The sequence below is a fragment of the Macaca thibetana genome, chromosome 11, assembly GCF_024542745.1.
Source record: "Macaca thibetana thibetana isolate TM-01 chromosome 11, ASM2454274v1, whole genome shotgun sequence".
Classification (NCBI taxonomy): domain Eukaryota; kingdom Metazoa; phylum Chordata; class Mammalia; order Primates; family Cercopithecidae; genus Macaca; species Macaca thibetana.
In genome coordinates this window covers 48,854,585-48,873,455 of record NC_065588.1, presented here as the reverse complement: position 1 = coordinate 48,873,455, position 18,871 = coordinate 48,854,585, and the positions used below count along the sequence as shown (strand labels likewise).

The following is an 18,871-nucleotide window of genomic DNA, read 5'->3' as shown; positions in this document are numbered from 1 at the left end:
CCCCCTTTCCCAACACACCCGGGCTGAACCGCCCACAGCCCCTGTTGTTTTGACGGCCTGGTCAGAAGTTGCAGTTTGCCACATTCACCCTCTCACCCTCTAAGGGCTGCAGTACGACTTTCCAAGTGCTCATTTGTGGTTTCCAGCCCCTCGATGGTGTCATTACAGATTCCCCCACGCCACCCTGACTCTGTGCCAGGGGTGTGTGTTCATCCAGGCACATAGCTGGACACTCAGAGGTTTAAGGCGGCCCAGGCGTGGACCCTGGCTCCACAACCCAGCCCTCTCCTAAGTGCTGCAGAGGCGGTTCCTTGTGCGGCGGGAGAAGAGGCCTGAGATAAGAGAGCAAGGGAAAGGCTTGGCCTTCTAGGCTGGAGAATGAACAGGGACCCAGGAAACAGGAAAGGTCTATGTCTAAAACTACTTACTCAAAGGAGGAGCCCAGAACTATGTTAGAAAGACTCTGGGGCCAAGGCTTGAGGAGGGGTAGAGGGGAGGGCAGATGCGGCAAAGCCAAGCTACCTGGGCAGAAAGGGTATGCTGCTGCGGGCACACAAAATCACTTCAGGTTGCATAGCACGGCCTGTGTTATGGTCATGGCATGATTTTGATGTATATTGGAAGATATGTAAGTCAGTAGTTAACAGAGTTTCCTTATCAAGCAAATATACTAGGTAAATATGTAAGCCAATTAAACAAAATACATATTAAAGAAAATAACAGGACAAGTGGTTTGTGGATACAGGCAAACTTCTGTTGGTGGCCGCTGAATGACCGTAGCTTGGGAAATATTTGAGTCACATAAATGTGAAAGAGGGCTGAAGGGGCACCGCTGGAGAGGCCAGCAATCCCAGACTGGGCTTGCGTTAGTGGCAAGGGCTGCAGATACTCCTGAGGGCTGTGAGGATCTGGGTCAGGAAGCTGCCGATGCAGGCAGCCTGGGATTTAACCACGTCTTCTCCCTAGAAGTCAGTGTCCTTGGAGTTGGAGGAGGGAGACCAAGAAATGCCCACAAACCTGTAAATAATTGTCAGAGTCTGATCCTCTTCTCTGATACTCCACAGAGCAGAACAACGACGTGGAAGTGGATGTTAGAGGGAGGCAGAATTCATCTCACAGCGAGGAAGAACACGCTGGCTGTGAGAACTGTGGGTCTAGTGCGTGCGTGGTGAGTTCCGTTTCGCTGGTGCCTCCCAGCAAGCACAGTGTGACTGCGGCGCTACAGGAAGGGGAGGTGGAAGGGAGACACAGCCACTGCACTTTCAGAGGCAGGTGGATCATGTCTGCGACCAGGCGGCTGGTGTCACTTAGGGCCCAGCCACGTGCCTGATGAGAGATGCTTCCCAGGCTGGTTGAAGGCCAATTCTGCTTCAGAGCAAGATGAATGGGACCAGGGAGTATAGACTTAAGCCTGATTGACGTGCTCCTGCCCTCATCCCTCAGGAGGGTTTTGGAAACAGAGCCTGCCTCAGTCATCTTAGGATTCATGTCCATGGAAAACAACTGCAGGCTGGAGCTAAGCCTGCAGGAAGGAAGGAAGGAAGGAAGGAAGGAAGGAAGGAAAGAAGAAGGAAGGAAGGAAGGAAGGAAGGAAGGAAGGAAGGAAGGAAGGAAGGAAGGAAGGAAGGAAGGAAGGAAGGAAGGAAGGAAGGAAGGAAGGAAGGAAGGAAGGGGAAGACCTGGGGCCTTCCCCTAGGATAGGAAGGAAGCCTGGGGCCAACCTGCTGCCCAGCCCAAGGCTAGCCTGGGCTCTGGAACCTGACCTCAGCAAGTAATCGATGGTGCTGGAGGCCTTTGGAGGCACCTGCCCCACTGACTCACAAGGTGGAGCTCAATTTGCTAAGGTGAACCCCAAGATTGGGGGTTAGAACTTCCAGGTTGGATTGGCTTCCTCAGGGAGGAAACTCAAGGTCTTGTCTACTCTGTCCCTTCCACTTTCATCTAGAGCTGTCCCGCAGCAGTGGGGCCCGCCATGCTCATTTCCTGGAGGGAGTGGAGAGGGTGTAGGGTGCAGTGCAGGACAGAATTCCTGAGCAGGCCAAAGCTATTTTCAGAGCAAATCCTTTGTCTTTAGATTGTGCTCCCTGCTGAGGTCATAATGAGATAAGCCTATCTGACATGCCCCTCTTCTCTTCAATGAGTAGACTCTGTCAAGATTCTACACAAAAGGCACCACAGTTCTCTGCCAACTAAGAAGGCTATGGGCCTTGGGAAGACGGACAGAGGAGTCCATTTCTTTCAGACTGAGCCCTCTGGGACTATCTGGGGGGAAGGTGTGCATCTGGCTGGTTTCCACTGCCTCCCCACAGGAGCTGGGCCTCTCAGGAAATTTGTCTGCCAGGGCAGCGACCTCAGAGAAATCCCCGTTATGGTGTCATATTCTAGGACAGACACATGCCTCACCAACCAGACTCTTCCCTGCAAGCTGCCATCTTGTCTTCCTTGGCCTTTCCAGAGTGAGAACCTGTATCTAGCAGCCATCGATGGGGGAAGAACCAAAAGTGGACAAAAGCAGCATTGGGCGGAGCCAGTTGCCTGGGAAATGAGGCCACTGAGCTGCTGGGAGACCAATCCCCTCCAGAAACCCAGGAGAAGGCTGGGGAAGGTGGGGTGCGCTTCACCAGACCGCAGGGTGGAGCAGGCATGGATTTGAGGGCTCACTGCTATCAAAGAGTAGCCAAAGGGTGGGTGTAATTCCAGCCCCAGTTCTTCCTCCCCTCAGCCAGAGAGTGAGCACCTGAGCCTGGCAGTCAGCACAGGGCACAGCTCCTGCTGAGCCTCGGGGCAAGGGAATGTGGAGGGATGGGGAGGGAAAGTCGGTACTGAGGAAGGTAGACTCAGAGCCCCAATCCACAGTGAGCTCTCGATCTGAGACCAGTGGACAAAACCCTCAAATACATAGAGAGCGCTGGGGCAGTAAAGCACACACAGAGGATGCTGGCGGATTTCCCAGCGGATGGTGAGGGCTGCCTGCTCACTTGGTCCACAGACCTAGTCCAATGCCTGCAGCTACACAGTGGTGCTCAGCGAGGTCTGTGGAGTGGGCAAGTAAGTGAGGTGAAAAGCGGTCCTCAGGAGGAGGCCACCTTTTGGAGGGAGCTTCCAGGAGCAGAATTCACAATGAAGGAAGGGCAGGCAGGGCTGCGAGGCAGGGCCAGGGGAGGAGACGGGGAAGGTGAAAGAGGGTCTCCTGAGTGTTGCGGAGAAAGAGAAGGCTCCCTTGGCCGCAGCGGAATCTAGATAGAGATGATGTGTCTAGACATGGTTTCTTGTTCTTGCTGTAATAAAGTTACCCTAAACTCTGGTAGGATGGCACATATTTAAGATGTGATGGATCTGGAGGTCAGAGTCTCTCTGGGCAAAAATCAAGGTGCTGGCAGCGCTGACTTCCCCTGGAGACCCTGGGGTAGAGTCTGCTTCCCTGCATATCCAGCTTCTAGAAGTTGCCTACATTCCCTGGCTCATGGCCCTCCTGCCTTCATCACAGCCAGCAACAGGGAATCAAGTTCACCCCAGACGCTGTCACTCCAATCTCCTGCTTCCCTCTTCCACATTTAAGGACCCTTGGGATTATATTAGGCCCACCCAGATAATTCAGAATAATCTTCCTATTTTAAGGTCAGGTGGTTAGCAACCTTCATACTATCTTCAGCCTTAATCTCCCTTTGCCATGTAACATAACAGATATACAGTTCCTGGGAATTCAGATGGGGACACCTTTGGGGGCCATAATTCTGCCTATCATAGATAGTAGGAGAGATGATGAGGAAGGGGGTCCCAGAAGAACACATTGTTGAGGATAAGGCCAATAGGAAGCTACTGTGCATTCCTGGGCAAAGGAGGGCCCCACTTCACTGAAGGACTGGGGCGAACCTTGGTTCTCAGGGTGAGAGTGAGATCATTTTCCAGACTCAGAACAATGGAGCCATATTGTACCTGAGGACTTGCAGACCATAACATGTTATTGTTCTTTGCTGAGGGCGGTGTGCCAACCTGCAGGAGGCCATGGCTGATGCCACAGTGAGGGGGCCCAGCCCTCGGGCATGCCCGGGTCAGCTGCCCGAGAGGCCTAGACAGGTCATGGCATCTGCTGCATGGCATCAGTGGTTGCTGAGTGTCTCCCCAGCCCTGGACACTGAGGCCCTCCCTTCCAGGATGGCCTGGGGATGAGGAGGCTGATGGCTGGGTCAAGCGCTCAGAGCAGACTGAGAAACTGGCTGAGACTCCCAGGGCAGGTGGCTGAGGAGGGAAGCAGGGCGAGGAGGGAAGCAGGGCATGGTGGGGGCGGAGAGAGGCTCATGGTGAATGGAGCTTTTGTTCACTCCTTGGCACAGCCCTGCCTGGGAAGGCTGATGGGTAGGTGGAGAGCATTTGGGCCTCACAGATCCAGAGAGCTCGCAGCCCCATCTTGCAGGGGGCATTGTGGCATTGATGACCCTAGGGGCACCCCCAGAATTTCTTCCTGGGTAGGGCTTGGGGCTTAGAGGTGGTGGTCTGGTTAGGAGGGGTGGTGGCATGGCAGATCTGTGTCAAAGCTGGTTTGCAGAGGAGCATATAATTTTGTTTAAGAGGCATGTCTATTTGCGTGACTTCAGTATATGGGCTGCTGATGTTGTTTATAGGGATACTGGCTCTTCAGGGTCCCCTCAGCACTTCCCCTTATGTGCTGATTGAGAGCATAAGCTCTAGGAGCAGCCAGACCTGGGGTCAAATTCCAGTTTTGACAAGTATTATCCATATGAACTTAGGTAAGACATGTTCCTTTTCGAGGTTCAGAAAATGGGAATAATAACTAGTGCTGATCACCTGCGGATAACCTGAATAGTAAGACAATGCATGCTACATTTTGGCACAATGTCAGGCACACATTAAGCACTCAGTGTCCATTCACTTCAAAGAAGGGCTAGAGGAAATCAGGTCCAGTGTCACCAAAAGCAACGAGGCTACATATCTCAGTGAATGGTGCTAATTTCTTTTCTAAGTGGGGCAACCTCATGCAAGGAGCTGGTCAGTTTCCATGAGGCCACAGGATGGTTTGGCCCATCCCAAAGGATCCAAAATGCCAAATAACGCTCAGGCCGAGTCGTTCCATTTCATACCCTCCAGATCATGGCCTCTGCTCATCCTGAACAAAGTGTTGCAGGGCCCTGTTTAAATGTCTTGGCCATAAGTGGTTGTGGGGTTTGGAGAGGTGAGGAATAGAGGGAATTGCTAAGATTGGGCCAAGACACCGGGCTACTCCCGAGGTATTAGGAGGTATCAGCAGTTGTTAACCACATCTCAGGCATCTGGAAGGACTGCACCAGGAGTCATCTGGGCTTTACCTTGGGCCTGGTGCCAGGGTAGGAGGGAGATGGGTGGCAGACGATCCCCAAGCTTCACCCCTGAGGACACTGTATAGGATTTTATAGGGAACCCCAATCCCCTGAGTCTTGCCACAGAGTCTTAGTGGCCCTGCCCTGGGTTCTGGCAGTCCAGAGAAGGGAAGGACTCTCCAAGGGCTCCTCTCCTGTCTATACTCCAGGATAGGGTTCCTCTCTCTTGGGGTTGCTGGAAGATGTTGAGGTACACTGACCTCTGAGTGGTACCTGGGGCCCTCTCTGTTTGCTGCCTTCACAGGCTGTCTGGAGACTGAGGCCTCTGTTGAAGTCGTCCTCTTCAGAGTCACATCACAAGTCCTGCACTGAGAATCTGAGTGCCCACAATGGTGACGACAAGGGCTTTTGGAGACACCGTTGCCTGGGCTCATACCTAGGCTCTGTCACTTGCCAGTTGCTTACCCTCTCTGGGCATCAGTTTTCTCATCTGCAAAACAGGGATCATAATAGGCCCACCCCATGAGTCTGTGAGGAGTAAATGAGTTGATACATCCAGAACCATGCCTGGCTCACAGTCAGTGCCACCCAAGTGTGGCGATTGCTGTCATCTTTCACCAAGCCACTGAGCATATTGGGGGCACAGGCTCATCCCACGCTGTGAGCTTTTTGGGGATCATCAAAGTCCAGAACTTCAGAGACAAGTTGTCTAGAAATCATCAGATACATCTCCACATCTCCCTCATTTGCAAGAGACTGCCAGAGAAGGCATCTGAGTCCTTGTTTCACGTTTTGTGCCAGAGAACATGGGAGTGGGGAGGCACAGTGTAGGGAGGGAGGGAGCAGGCAGAACCAGCACTGAGCACTGACCCTCTAACATTAAATCGGGAACCAGCAGGCATGGGATTGAGGCTGTGAAGGGATCCACCTGGCTGGAGAGTGGAGGTGAGGCTGAAAGGCCCTGGGGACCAGGGACTTGTGAATGAACAAGAAATAATGGGAGTCCTTGACAACTGTTTCACAGGATGTGGGTTTGACTAGAGACCCAGCTAAGCACTGTGGGGCTCTGGGCACGGGCAGAGGGAGTCATGTGTGAATTCTCACTCCTTACATCAGCCAGTGGAGTAGGGGCAATCAACGTCTGCAGACTGGTGGCACCTCATGGCCTAGAGCAGGCAAATGCCTCAGAGGAACGGGCTTCGGTGTTGACTTAGGCTTGAAGGCCAGTCTGCTCCCTGGAAAGACCCAGACCAGCACCTGGATATGAGGGCTCTGGACAGGGGAGGGATGGGGAGCAGCAAAACCACCCTTACCCATCACAGTCACCTGTCAGCCCTGTCATGGACACAGCCCTCGGGAAATGGCTCTCTGAAGGGGACTGAGACATGCAGCCTTGGATTGGGAGACAAGCAGCCTCTTGCTGAGGCCCAGATGGGCAGTGCAGGGCAACAACAGCGAGTGGGACAGGACCAGGACCCAGGCTTGGCTCTCACCTCACCTTGCCAAGGGCTTGGTTTTAGGCTCCACCTCCCTGAACTCAGTCTGTTCCTCTATGGATGGATCGCTAGAGTGATTTTTTTCTCTGAAACCAAGTCAGGCCAGCTTCCCTAACCCAGCCCTTGCACAGTGACCCGTCACCGTCAAGTGGTGTGGATCCTGGGTCTGGCAAGGAGATCCTAGAGGAGACCCAGCCCTGTCTGCAGTCCCAGAGTCTGAGGGAGGAAATGGGGAAGGACACAGGGTAACACAACCAGAGTCCAGGAGTCCAGTGCATGGAACCTGCCTTGGCCAAGTCACACATGTGGAACAGGACCTGATTCAATGACTGGTATGAATGGAAACGCTCCTACACGATGTCTTTTCTCAGTTGCTTTTCACACTGCGCCTCCCTTGGAAGAAGCCTTAACCTGTTTTCACAAACCTTCAACAGCGATCGTTGGTCCAAGTGGACAGTGAGCAGGTCAGTGTTCACAGGTGCCCACGGAACGTGGGTGTGTCCCGGAGTCTGAAGGAGGAAATGGGGAAGGACACAGGGTCACAGTCTCACATAGATGGTGGGACTGGGGCCAGCAAGGTGTCCCCTGGCCTTGAGGACTGTGCAAATGCCGAGCACATTTCCTGAGGGTGGCCCTGGGAGAGGCAACAGCTCCAGCCTCAATGCTGTCATTTACTTTCTTTTCTCCCCCATCATATTACCAACCTCTGTAGTGATTCACCCCACCTGCCCCTCACCCATGATCAGAGCTCACCCAAAGCAGGAAAGTCAGAGGGAATAAGCCTCTGTCTCTGTCACTTGCCGTCCCTGCAAGACCAGGAAGCCCTGAGCCAAACACAAACTCAGAGAGCAGGCAGCTGCAGCGTCTCCTCTGCCTCCCTGTTCCCAGTTGTGGCTACTGGTGAGGGAACAGAAAGTAGCAGGAAGAAATGGAACAGGGGGTGCGTTAGGGATGTCAGCAAGCTTCCTTCTGCGCCTCTGATCCTGCAGGGATACAACCTGGTGTAAATGAGTCGTGTCTCTGCCTCTCCACTGAAGAGGGAGGCTCCACATCCCCAGAGTATGGGACACACTCGCACCGACCTTGGACGGCCAAGCTGAGGAAGTGCTAAGAGCCCTTCTCTGCATGCTCCAGTTTCAGATTCATATATGTAAAGTGTGAAGGGCAGTGCCTGGCACATGGTCTCTCGTATGTATGTGTTTATTTAAAAAATAAAACCACCCTCTATGAGAAAGCAAAGCGCAGAGGATTTTGCTGTATATCCTTTTTTAGTCCCTCTGACTAATTAAAGTATTTGTTGATTTCCAGCCCATAGTTTCAATCAACCAAGGGGGATTTTCAAAGAGTTTGGTATGCTGTGAGCAAAACACCCTTCAAACAAGGGAAGAGCATTCCTCAGACTTGCAGGGGCCTGCTGGAGGGAAGCGGAGGGCTCTGCTCTGCACACTCTCCTGCCAGGGCCAATCGGTTGTTGAATCTAAGGGATGGGGGCCAAGGTAGCTCCCCACAGCTCCCTGCAGGCCTGCCCCTCACTTCCTGCTCAGCTCCTGCCAGCTTAAAAGTAAAATTCCAGCTTGCATGGCCCCTCCAATGAGCCCAGGCCCCTCCCTTCTCTCCCAGCTCCACAGGGCAAAACTATGTAGTGAGAGGTTGGGCAACTTGTTCAGGGTTCCAGACCCATCCAAGGACTGGGTAAGGACCAAGACATGGTCCGGAGTGGTGCCACATGCTTTTGCACCTATGCTGTGACCCACAATGTGTGCAAAGCCCGCGCACAAGAAAAACTCAACTCCAGGGGGTCACTTGTCACTAGGACCTCAATAATGGCAGCAGGGAGTCACCCCCAAATGCCCTCTGAGCCAACGCTGAGCAGTTGCTTTACTTCTGGACATTTACCTTTCTACCTAGGCTGGTTTTCAGACTGGGGTCTGAAAGTCCTAGAGACACTGGTCTGTATGAGGGAGGGGGTGGTGTGTCCAGCTCCGCAGATCCACAGAGTGGCCACTCCCCTCGGGGGCCCTGTGATCCTGAGAATCTGGCTAAGACCAGAGCTTGGACCCACGGTTGGGATGGGGGCAAGATTCCACTGACTTTCCACTCCACTTTGGGTGGAGGCAGGAAAATTCTTCCTTCAATTTCCCCCGAGGCTAGGGCTTTGTGAAGAGTTATCTGGGGCTGGCCCGCTGTTCCATCTGCCCTTCCCCAACCCGCGAATCTGGCTGCAGGCTCCCTGATGGGGCTGCCAACCATAGCCCAGTGAATAGGGTGACTCACACCTCAACTATTGCTCCCCACTGTTTGTGCTGAACAAGCATGAGGTGGAAGGGCTGCAAAGTTGAGGCCACTAAAGCTTTCTTTCTCTCCTGGAGGGGCCTGGGGGCTGGGGTGTCATGTGCAGGCTACTTGTTAGTGGGCTCAGATGCAGAACGCCCTCAGGATGAGGGCAAGGGGAGAAGAAGGATGGAGGGAAGCCTAAGGAATAAAGAATCCTAAACGCTGGATTAAATCCTAAATCCTAAACATAGAGCATACCCAGTGTGAATGGGACAAGAGACTCATCCTGTAGACATGGACCCAGAGACAAAGGCAGATGGACAGGACTCTGGGACTCAGCATAGGGCTGGGGGATTCACAGAAATATATGTGAATATATATAATATATATACATTCTGTTATGTATAATATGTAGATGTAGGTTGGTACAAAAGCAGTTGAGGTTCTTGCCATTGTGGGCTTCACATAACAATCTGGGGAAGAAGTGGAGGAAGAGGATTTTCTGTCTGTCGATTCAACCCAAAAAATATCTGCGGAACACCTCCAGTGCCCAAGGCTGGGTTGAGAGTGTGGGCCATGCAGAGGTGTTCCCTAACCTTGGAGACTGCCCTGTTGGGGGAGACTTAGAGGTTATGTACAAATGCTGTTCTATTGAACATGTTCTATTTATCATGCTCTATTCAATGTATCTTCTACTAAAGCCCTACAGATTGGAGTGGAGGCTCTGAGGAGAAGGAATCCCGGGCCAGGATGGCAGGATTTGCCTAACCCTTGTTCCGTGAATGGATACCACCCTCTCCCTGGTGTCTGTGAAGGGCTTCTCCGTGTATGAAACGCTGACCAGGTCCTGCATTCCCCGCACAGCTCTGTGAGACAGGCCAGGGCAGCCGGCTTACTGTCCCTTCTCTGATGGGGAGAGCAGCAGGGCGGGCCCTGCACTGTCTTCTGATGACGAGGAAAGCAGCACCCAGAGGAGAAGCTGAGCAACATGTCCCACCCAGCCTGGGAACTGCCTCTGTGGGGTGCCCAGCCGAAAAGCTCCCTAGTGAGCTTAACACAATCCCTCCCTTCCTGCCACAGTGAAATTCCAGGCTGGGGTGGGACTCTCCCAAGCCGCAGTGGTGCTGGTGCCTGGCTCCATTATTTATACCTGTCCAGGTCTGGCATTGAGGGAGGGGCTGCTCTGCCTGCTCACGGGAGGATTCCCATGAAGCTTGGACAGAAGAGTGCTGCTGCTTCTCCCGTGGGGCACCCACACAGTCCCTGCCACAGTTACTTGCCACACACTCACCATTGGTCCCTGGCACATGGATCTGAGCTTGACACACTCTAGCAATCCTCAGACTAGCCAGAACGCATTCCTGCTCTGCCAAGTCCTCTTTCTTCACAACACAGCTGGGAGGAGAATGAATGGGGAGAAGAGAATGTCCCAGTGTCTCAGGAGGGGTGGGGCTTCCCCGAGGGCAGTGAGGCCTGTACCTGGGACCTGTGAGCGTATGTGGTGGTGGGGACATACCCCGATAGTGATCTTCGAGTGGAGAGGGAGTATCCCACTATAAGACCTCAGACACTTGCTTCAAGCTTGGACCTGTTCTGTTCTATCAGGAGCCAAGGGTCCCCTCGTATGTCTCAGGCCTCCAGGACACTCACATCTGTTCTCCAAAAAGCAACAAAATGTGAAAATGGTGAACTCAGCACAATTCATCTCTGAGGGTCTCAGAAACACTCTAGCCAGGGAGGCCACCCAAACCACTTTGCTCAAGACCTGTAAGACCGGCTCCAGCCATTGGTCTGTCTGCTGGGATTGACCTGTCAGCTGCTTGCTCATCGCAGCTCTCTGGTGAGAAGTCACTGTTTCAGCTGATCCTCAGCACCAGGGAATCATTTTCCCACAGCCTTGGCTTCCTTGTGGCCAACCGCAGTCCCTGGTGAGAGATTCCTGAGCCTGGGTCGGGTCCTGTTCTTCTACTCTTGAGAATATAGCCCCTCCTCCCTGAGGCTTTGAACCCATCCCCATTGCATTCCTACCTCCAGCCTCGGGCCACAGGGCCTCCCCACCCCCCGCAGCTCTGAAAGGCCCAAGCACTGTCCTGCCTGAGAGCCCTGCTTCTATCTGGGGGACAGCAGAGAGGTGACCCCACTCAGATCTGCTGCCAAAAAGAGTGGGTGTGGTTTAGAACAGACGTGTGTTAAAACCTCATCAGAAATCCCCTTACCTCCACCTGGTGCCACAACCCCCCAGACAAGTTTTGCAGAGGGGATCTCACAGGGCCCTCCCTAAAGCAACTGGCAGATTGTCATGCCAGCTGCCTGGGCCCACAGGCCTGCTCTGGCTAGCCTTTCTGGCAGGACAATCCATAGACTTAGAATCCCGTTTTCCATTGCCTTGGCCCTGAAGGAGACTTTGGGCTGCAGCATAGAGAAAGCAGAGCAAGTCCCGCTGCTTGGAACAGGGTGGTTCGCCGTTATAACAGGCCGTCAGACTCTCAACATGTTCCTGATGAGATTAGAAGCTCCTGCAGGTATGTGTTTGTGGCGGCCTTCAGCCTGTATCAACACATACGATGACTCATTTCTTCCCTAGTAGAATAGAGCTTGCTGGAACACACCTCGGGGGCTGGGGAGCCGGCAGAGTAGCTACCCCCGAGAAGAGACGCTATAGCCCATGAGTCTCAGGGTTTTTTTTTAAGGGATTCCATGGGATCCCTGGGTTTCCTAAGCCCCCCACAGAGTCCTGCCCAGGCCAAAGAGCAAGGAAAAGGTCAAAGGGCAGAACAAATGCTGAGTTAGGAGGAGCTATGGAAGGATAAACCTGGCACTAAAAAGGTCAAAGTGGTTTATAGGGGGCGCTGAGGGCTTCCCACATTCTCTGACCTGAATCTTGCAGGCAGATCTGCCCAGTGGGCTCTGGGATAGCTGTGCCTTCCCTAAGAAAGAAATTGTGCAGAAAAGGATGAAACTCTATTTTCCCTCCAGCACATAACCAAGATATAAGGCTACAGATTGCCTTTCCCAGAGGGGAAAACCCTGCAGCAAACTGCTGCTTGGAAAAGTGTAAGAGCAGATCACTGGGGGGAATCGTTTGCCCCCCACTGATAGACAGCTTCCCCAAACTGGAAGTGCAGATGCTCAGTATGTACCGTACTGGGATGGCTGTCAATACCTCTAGTCCTGTAAAAATCCTCAGGACACAGGCCATGCCAATGCCTCCTCACTTCCTGGCATCCTTCTTGAGGTGCTCTCAGCCCCCAGCCTCTATGGTGAAAATATACTTGCTGGCAGCATCACCAACTTGCTGCCAAGAGATCAGTGCTGCAAGGCAAGGTTATTTCTAACTGAGCAGAGCCTGCCAGGAAGAAAGCGTTTGCACCCCACACCACTGTGCAGGTGTGACGGGTGAGCTCACAGCTGCCCCCCAGGCATGCCCAGCCCACTTAATCATTCACAGCTCGACAGCTCTCTCGCCCAGCCCAGTTCTGGAGGGGATAAAAAGGGGGCATTGCCGTTCCTGGGTAACAGAGCCACCTTCTGCGTCCTGCTGAGCTCTGTTCTCTCCAGCACCTCCCAACCCACTAGTGCCCGGTTCTTTTGCTCCACCAGGAACAAGCCATCATGTCTCGCCAGTCAAGTGTGTCCTTCCGGAGTGGGGGCAGTCGTAGCTTCAGCACCGCCTCTGCCATCACCCCGTCTGTCTCCCGCACCAGCTTCACCTCTGTGTCCCGGTCCGGGGGTGGCGGTGGTGGCTTTGGCAGGGTCAGCCTTGGGGGTGCTTGTGGAGTGGGTGGCTATGGCAGCCGGAGCCTCTACAATCTGGGGGGATCCAAAAGGATATCCATCAGCACTAGTGGTGGCAGCTTCAGGAACCGATTTGGTGCTGGTGCTGGAGGCGGCTATGGCTTTGGAGGTGGTGCCGGTAGTGGATTTGGTTTCGGCGGTGGAGCTGGTGGTGGCTTTGGGCTCGGTGGCGGAGCTGGCTTTGGAGGTGGCTTCGGTGGCCCTGGCTTTCCTGTCTGCCCCCCTGGAGGCATCCAAGAGGTCACCGTCAACCAGAGTCTCCTGACTCCCCTCAACCTGCAAATCGACCCCAGCATCCAGAGGGTGAGGACCGAGGAGCGTGAGCAGATCAAGACCCTCAACAACAAGTTCGCCTCCTTCATCGACAAGGTGAGCTACGATCTTTTGTAAAAAATCACTGTGGGTCTGAAGTAAATGCCAAAGGGAGAGGAAGAGGGAAGATGTCTTGGCTTTGTGTAAATACCTTCATAGTTGTACAGTTCTGTGTTTCCATTTGTTTCTGTGCTCTGGATTTGTGGATGCATTCTGAATTAGACTGGCAGCTGGGAAGGGAGAGTTATTTCTTCCCATTCAGAGGTTAGCTCACAAGGGCCTCTTGACAACTGTTGGACAGAGAGATGAATTCCATGCCACATATAACGGGGCTGACTGGACAGGAAGTTAGACAAGTGCATGGGCAGCAGCCTGAGTGCCTTTGCAGCCACCGCTGAGCCGGGACCCACTCCAAGCAGCACTCCTAGTGCTTTCTGTGCCCTGGATAGGTGTCCTATCTCCCTTTGGAAAAGTGACTTTGGGTGTCTCAGTCTGCTCCTCCCCTCCTGGGGCCCAGGGCCAGGCACGGTGCACAGGAAAGCTTCAGAGGGACAGAAAGAGGTGGGAGGCATCTTAGTGAATTGATCACAGAACATGAAATCCAAGTTTCTCTATCTTCTAACTCTGCTCCCCTCCAGGTGCGGTTCCTGGAGCAGCAGAACAAGGTTCTGGACACCAAGTGGACCCTGCTGCAGGAGCAGGGCACCAAGACCGTGAGGCAGAACCTGGAGCCGTTGTTTGAGCAGTACATCAACAACCTCCGGAGGCAGCTGGACAGTATCGTTGGGGAACGGGGCCGCCTGGACTCAGAGCTGAGAAACATGCAGGACCTGGTGGAGGACTTCAAGAACAAGTGAGTTGGGGTGGGGGGTGGACACAGGGGAGGGCTGTGTCTTTTTGGCACCAGATGGGCTTCATTACTAGTCTACTACCATGCCTTCCTTGGGCACTGGGAGGATATACCTTCCATGGACACCTCCAGTACTAAAACAAACAAACAAAAACACAAGCCAGGCTCATGTTTAGAAAGTTCCAGCCCCAGACTCAGGCCCTTTGCAAGGAACTTAGCCAACAGCCAGAGCAACATGCTCTGTGCCCTTGGCACTACCTGGTGAAATCTGCCCTGATGCAAGGCTTGCTCTCTGGGACTTTCCTCTCCGGTACATGGGCCTTTGGATAGATTTGTCTCAAAGCAGGAGCTGGTGACACAACCCAGCTTGGTGGCTCAAATAATTTCTTTAGTCTTATGAACCAGCAACTAGGCTGCTAGATTTAGTTTTGTTTATTTGTTTTTTTAAGCCTCTGAAAGCTCAAAAAAGAACACTAGAGAAATTGACTAGGTAACGCAGCTGGGGAGAAACAGCACAGCTTTTCTGCAGGAATCTGCTTGAAACAACCGAATTATAGCAATAATAGAATTATATGGTAGGCGGTTACAGAGAAAGCAGTATTTAAATGGGGAAGGACCTTGGCCAGAGGCCCATGCTACCAGTGTCCCCTCCCTCTCCGCCTATGAGGAGAAGCCCCTTCCCACTGCAAAGTAGGCTTACAGTTGACTGCGAAATAAAGACCCCTTACCTGTTGCTCATTCTCTGACAAACACTTCCCATCCCTTTCACCACCAGGTATGAGGATGAAATCAACAAGCGCACCACTGCCGAGAATGAGTTTGTGATGCTGAAGAAGGTGCGTGTGGGTGGGAGAGAACTGGCAGCCTGCAGCTATGCTCACTAAGCGTGGAGCTCACTTAAGTAGGGTGTGTGCGGTGCCAACCATCCCTGTTTCCCCAGGATGTAGATGCTGCCTACATGAACAAGGTGGAGCTAGAGGCCAGGGTCGATGCACTGATGGATGAGATTAACTTCATGAAGATGTTCTTTGATGCGGTAAGAAACTTATCTAAATTTTTCACATGGGTGGGTTTTTTTCCTCAAGTTGTCAAATCACAATGAGTGGAAGATTTGAATGGAACTGACCTTAAATAACATAACACAGAACCAGATGACTGACTCCAAAACTACCTGCAGGAGCTGTCCCAGATGCAGACGCACGTCTCTGACACCTCCGTGGTCCTCTCCATGGACAACAACCGCAACCTGGACCTGGACAGCATCATCGCCGAGGTCAAGGCCCAGTATGAGGAGATCGCCAACCGCAGCCGGACCGAAGCTGAGTCTTGGTACCAGACCAAGGTGGGTGCTTTGATGACTGTCTCCTGAGTGAGGGGACACACCCATGTCTAGGATTCTAGGCCATGATGACACCAAGGATGGGGCTCCTGGAACCTGCTGAGACCCATTGGGATGCTTTATAGGAATGGCCCTATAGACAATTTCCATCAAAACCCAAGGACCTGAGAAAGAATCTCACTCTGAATCTCACACCAGTGTCTCCAGGAGAGCAAAGGCACCAGACTGGCTCGACCTTGGAAGAGCCTGAACCAGCCCCAGACTACTTGCCACTACTTAGAACTCACTGCCTGTGAACTTTGGGAAAGTTCTTCCCACTCATATAAACAGAATGTTTTCTCTTTCCTGGCTGCATCAGTATGAGGAGCTGCAGCAGACAGCTGGCCGGCATGGCGATGACCTCCGCAACACCAAGCATGAGATCTCTGAGATGAACCGGATGATCCAGAGGCTGAGAGCTGAGATTGACAATGTCAAGAAACAGGTAGGGTGTGATTGAAAGAGGGCAAGGAAGGGGCCTGAGCTCTAAAAGGGACATCTACTTTGTTTTGTTTATTTTGTTTTACTTTTGCTAAACACACGGAGTCAGACCCAGTACCAGTGTTTCAATGTCCTGCCACCCACGATGTACTGGTTTCTGTCTGGGATTCATGATAGTTTGGTTTGCCTGACCCAGAATCTCAGAAGGAGACACCTCAGGCCCAGCTCAGCTGCCCAAGCAACCCCACTCTCCTCCTTTCTGTCTGTAGTGCGCCAACCTGCAGAACGCCATTGCCGATGCCGAGCAGCGTGGGGAGCTGGCGCTCAAGGACGCCAGAAACAAGCTGGCCGAGCTGGAGGAGGCCCTGCAGAAGGCCAAGCAGGACATGGCCCGGCTGCTGCGTGAGTACCAGGAGCTCATGAACACCAAGCTGGCCCTGGACGTGGAGATCGCCACTTACCGCAAGCTGCTGGAGGGGGAGGAGTGCAGGTGAGCAGACAGCATGACACAAGCTGCTCCACTGTGGGGTGTACAACACACACACATGCGATCAGTGACTTGTGCATGGTAATGACACATCATCAATACTATTTCAGTCTGACTCATAGCCATATAGCTGAATATAGTGTTCCTGGGTGCTGCCTGTCCTCCAGGCACCTGAGCAACTCAGCAAACCTGTCTTGACACTTGTGTCTTTTCTGCTTTTGCCCACGTTCTTTGCTCAGCCTCAATATCCATCATGCCCACCTCCATCCCCACTTGTCCTCCAGTACCCCTTCCTTCAGGAAGCCTTTCATGTTTACTCCAGCCGAGTTAAACTCACCTACCTTTGGATTGCCAAACCTCTGACACTGCCCATTGACTACTTTCTGTTTGAGGAATTTTTGTCCGTGCCAAATTCTCTCACAGAATGTAACTCCTACAAGGCAAAAACTGCTTTTGACATAATCATATTTCCCATATCTCTTGTGCTTTCCCTATGGTGGGTGTAGGAGAATGTGAATTATAATTGTTTCCTAACAACTTGTTTCTAGGTCAATCCCTCTTCATTGGAAAGTCCCTTGGGAGAGTTCTCCCTTCCTTTAACTTAAGCAGCTTTTGGTCATACAGACTCCTGGCTTATGGAATGAACTCGAATCATGAGGATGGGAGTTAGCCACATAGACTAATGCTGTCTTTTTGGGAGCTGTTAACCCTTAATTCAATTTTTCTCCTTTCAGACTCAGTGGAGAAGGAGTTGGACCAGTCAACATCTGTAAGTAGCTTTGAACAGACATTAACAATGACAATAATATGGGATATATTTAGTGCCAACTTAGAATTCTGCTATTTCTAGGTCCAAATCTTTCCCTTCCCAGCATATGGTAATTTATAATAATACACTTAGTAAGGTATGGGTGGTGGAAGGAAAGGACAGATTGGGACAGGAAACAATGTGGTTCATGTCTTATCTCTTAAAGGGTAAGACATGCATCCTATGCTTCTTGGACACTGTCCCCTGACCTGCCCCTAGTACGTAGCTCCCCCTAGTACCTAGCTCCTCCCCTCAGTACCTAGCTCCCTGTAGTACCTCACTCCCCTCAGTACCTAGCTCCCCTCAGTACCTAGCTCCCCTCAGTACCTAGCTCCCTGTAGTACCTCACTCCCCTCAGTACCTAGCTCCCCTCAGTACCTAGCTCCCCTCAGTACCTAGCACCTTGCCTCTTATGCTCACCCACTTTTTTAGGGACCTTAACTAAATGACAGTTCTTCTGGGCCTTGTTTGTTACTCTGTAAAGGGGGCCCTGTAGAGTGCTCCAACACCAGCAGATCAAATAAGTGGGCCATGCAGGATCAGCCTGGCAGACGGTGTCACTGAGTCCTCCCTCCTTTCCCTGTAGCTGTTGTCACAAGCAGTGTCTCCTCTGGATATGGCGGCGGCAGTGGCTACGGCGGTGGTCTCAGTGCAGGTCTTGGCGGCGGCCTCGGTGGAGGTCTTGGCGGTGGTCTTGGCGGAGGTAGCAGCGGAAGCTACTACTCCAGCAGCAGTGGGGGTGTCGGCCTAGGCGGTGCGCTCAGTGGGGGGGGCTCTGGCTTCAGTGCAAGCAGTGGCCGAGGCCTGGGGGTGGGCTTTGGCAGTGGTGGGGGTAGCAGCTCCAGCGTCAAATTTGTCTCCACCACCTCCTCCTCCCGGAAGAGCTTCAAGAGCTAAGAGTCTGCTGCAAGTCACTGCCTTCCAAGTGCAGCAACCCAGCCCACGGAGACTGCCTCTTCTAGGCAGTTGCTCAAGCCATGTTTTATCCTTTTCTGGAGAGTAGTCTAGACCAAGCCCATTGCAGAACCACATTCTTTGGTTCCCAGGAGAACCCAATTCCCAGTCCCTGGTCTCCCTTGCCACAGTTCTATATTCTGCTTCAAATCAGCCTTTAGGTTTCCCACAGCATGGTCCCTGCTGACACAAGAACCCAAAGTATTCCCAAATCTAAATTGTCAAAACAGAATCCCCACCCCAATCCCAAATTTTGTTCTGGTTCTAACTACCTCCAGAGTGTGTTCAATAAAATGCTTTTATAATATAAGCTGGTGTGCAGAATTGTTTTTCTTCTAGGTTTACAATCAGCCTAGAGATACCATGAGGGTCAGTCTACCCAGATGCGATTCTTTTGACAATTCACAGGGAGAATGGAATAACATTTAAGGGAAAGTGGCTATCGGGGGTGGCCCAGAGACTCCAAGAAGTACAGAGATTGTAAAGTCTCTACAATGAAGGAGTCTCTGGAGGGCAATAATGGGCGTGTGCATTGTACTGCAATTTAGATTTTAGAGCCTTTTGTTAAAGAGGGGCCTATGCAAGGTGAGATGATTTGCAAGTAGCAGCGTATTTGGGCTTAAGTAAAGTTTGTAAATGAAGAATATGTTGCCTTCAGGACCTCAAAAGACCTAAAAGATGTTGGGCCTTTTCTAAAAATTGTGGGTACTAAGATGCTCGATAGCTATTTTTTGACAGTGTCAGGGATAGAGTAGCTCTTG

At 52.3% G+C, this 18,871-nt stretch overlaps 1 protein-coding gene across 1 annotated transcript; it reads left to right on the top strand.

The window, feature by feature from the left end:
- The first annotated feature begins 12,306 nt into the window (after positions 1-12,306).
- Positions 12,307-18,420, top strand: KRT5 (keratin 5). The gene is made up of 9 exons (XM_050748817.1): positions 12,307-13,249; positions 13,831-14,045; positions 14,818-14,878; positions 14,983-15,078; positions 15,220-15,384; positions 15,740-15,865; positions 16,131-16,351; positions 17,083-17,117; positions 17,743-18,420. The coding sequence occupies exons 1-9, from the start codon at positions 12,698-12,700 to the stop codon at positions 18,051-18,053; spliced, it is 1,782 nt and encodes a 593-aa protein (XP_050604774.1). The 5' UTR covers positions 12,307-12,697; the 3' UTR covers positions 18,054-18,420.
- Positions 18,421-18,871: the final 451 nt, after the last annotated feature.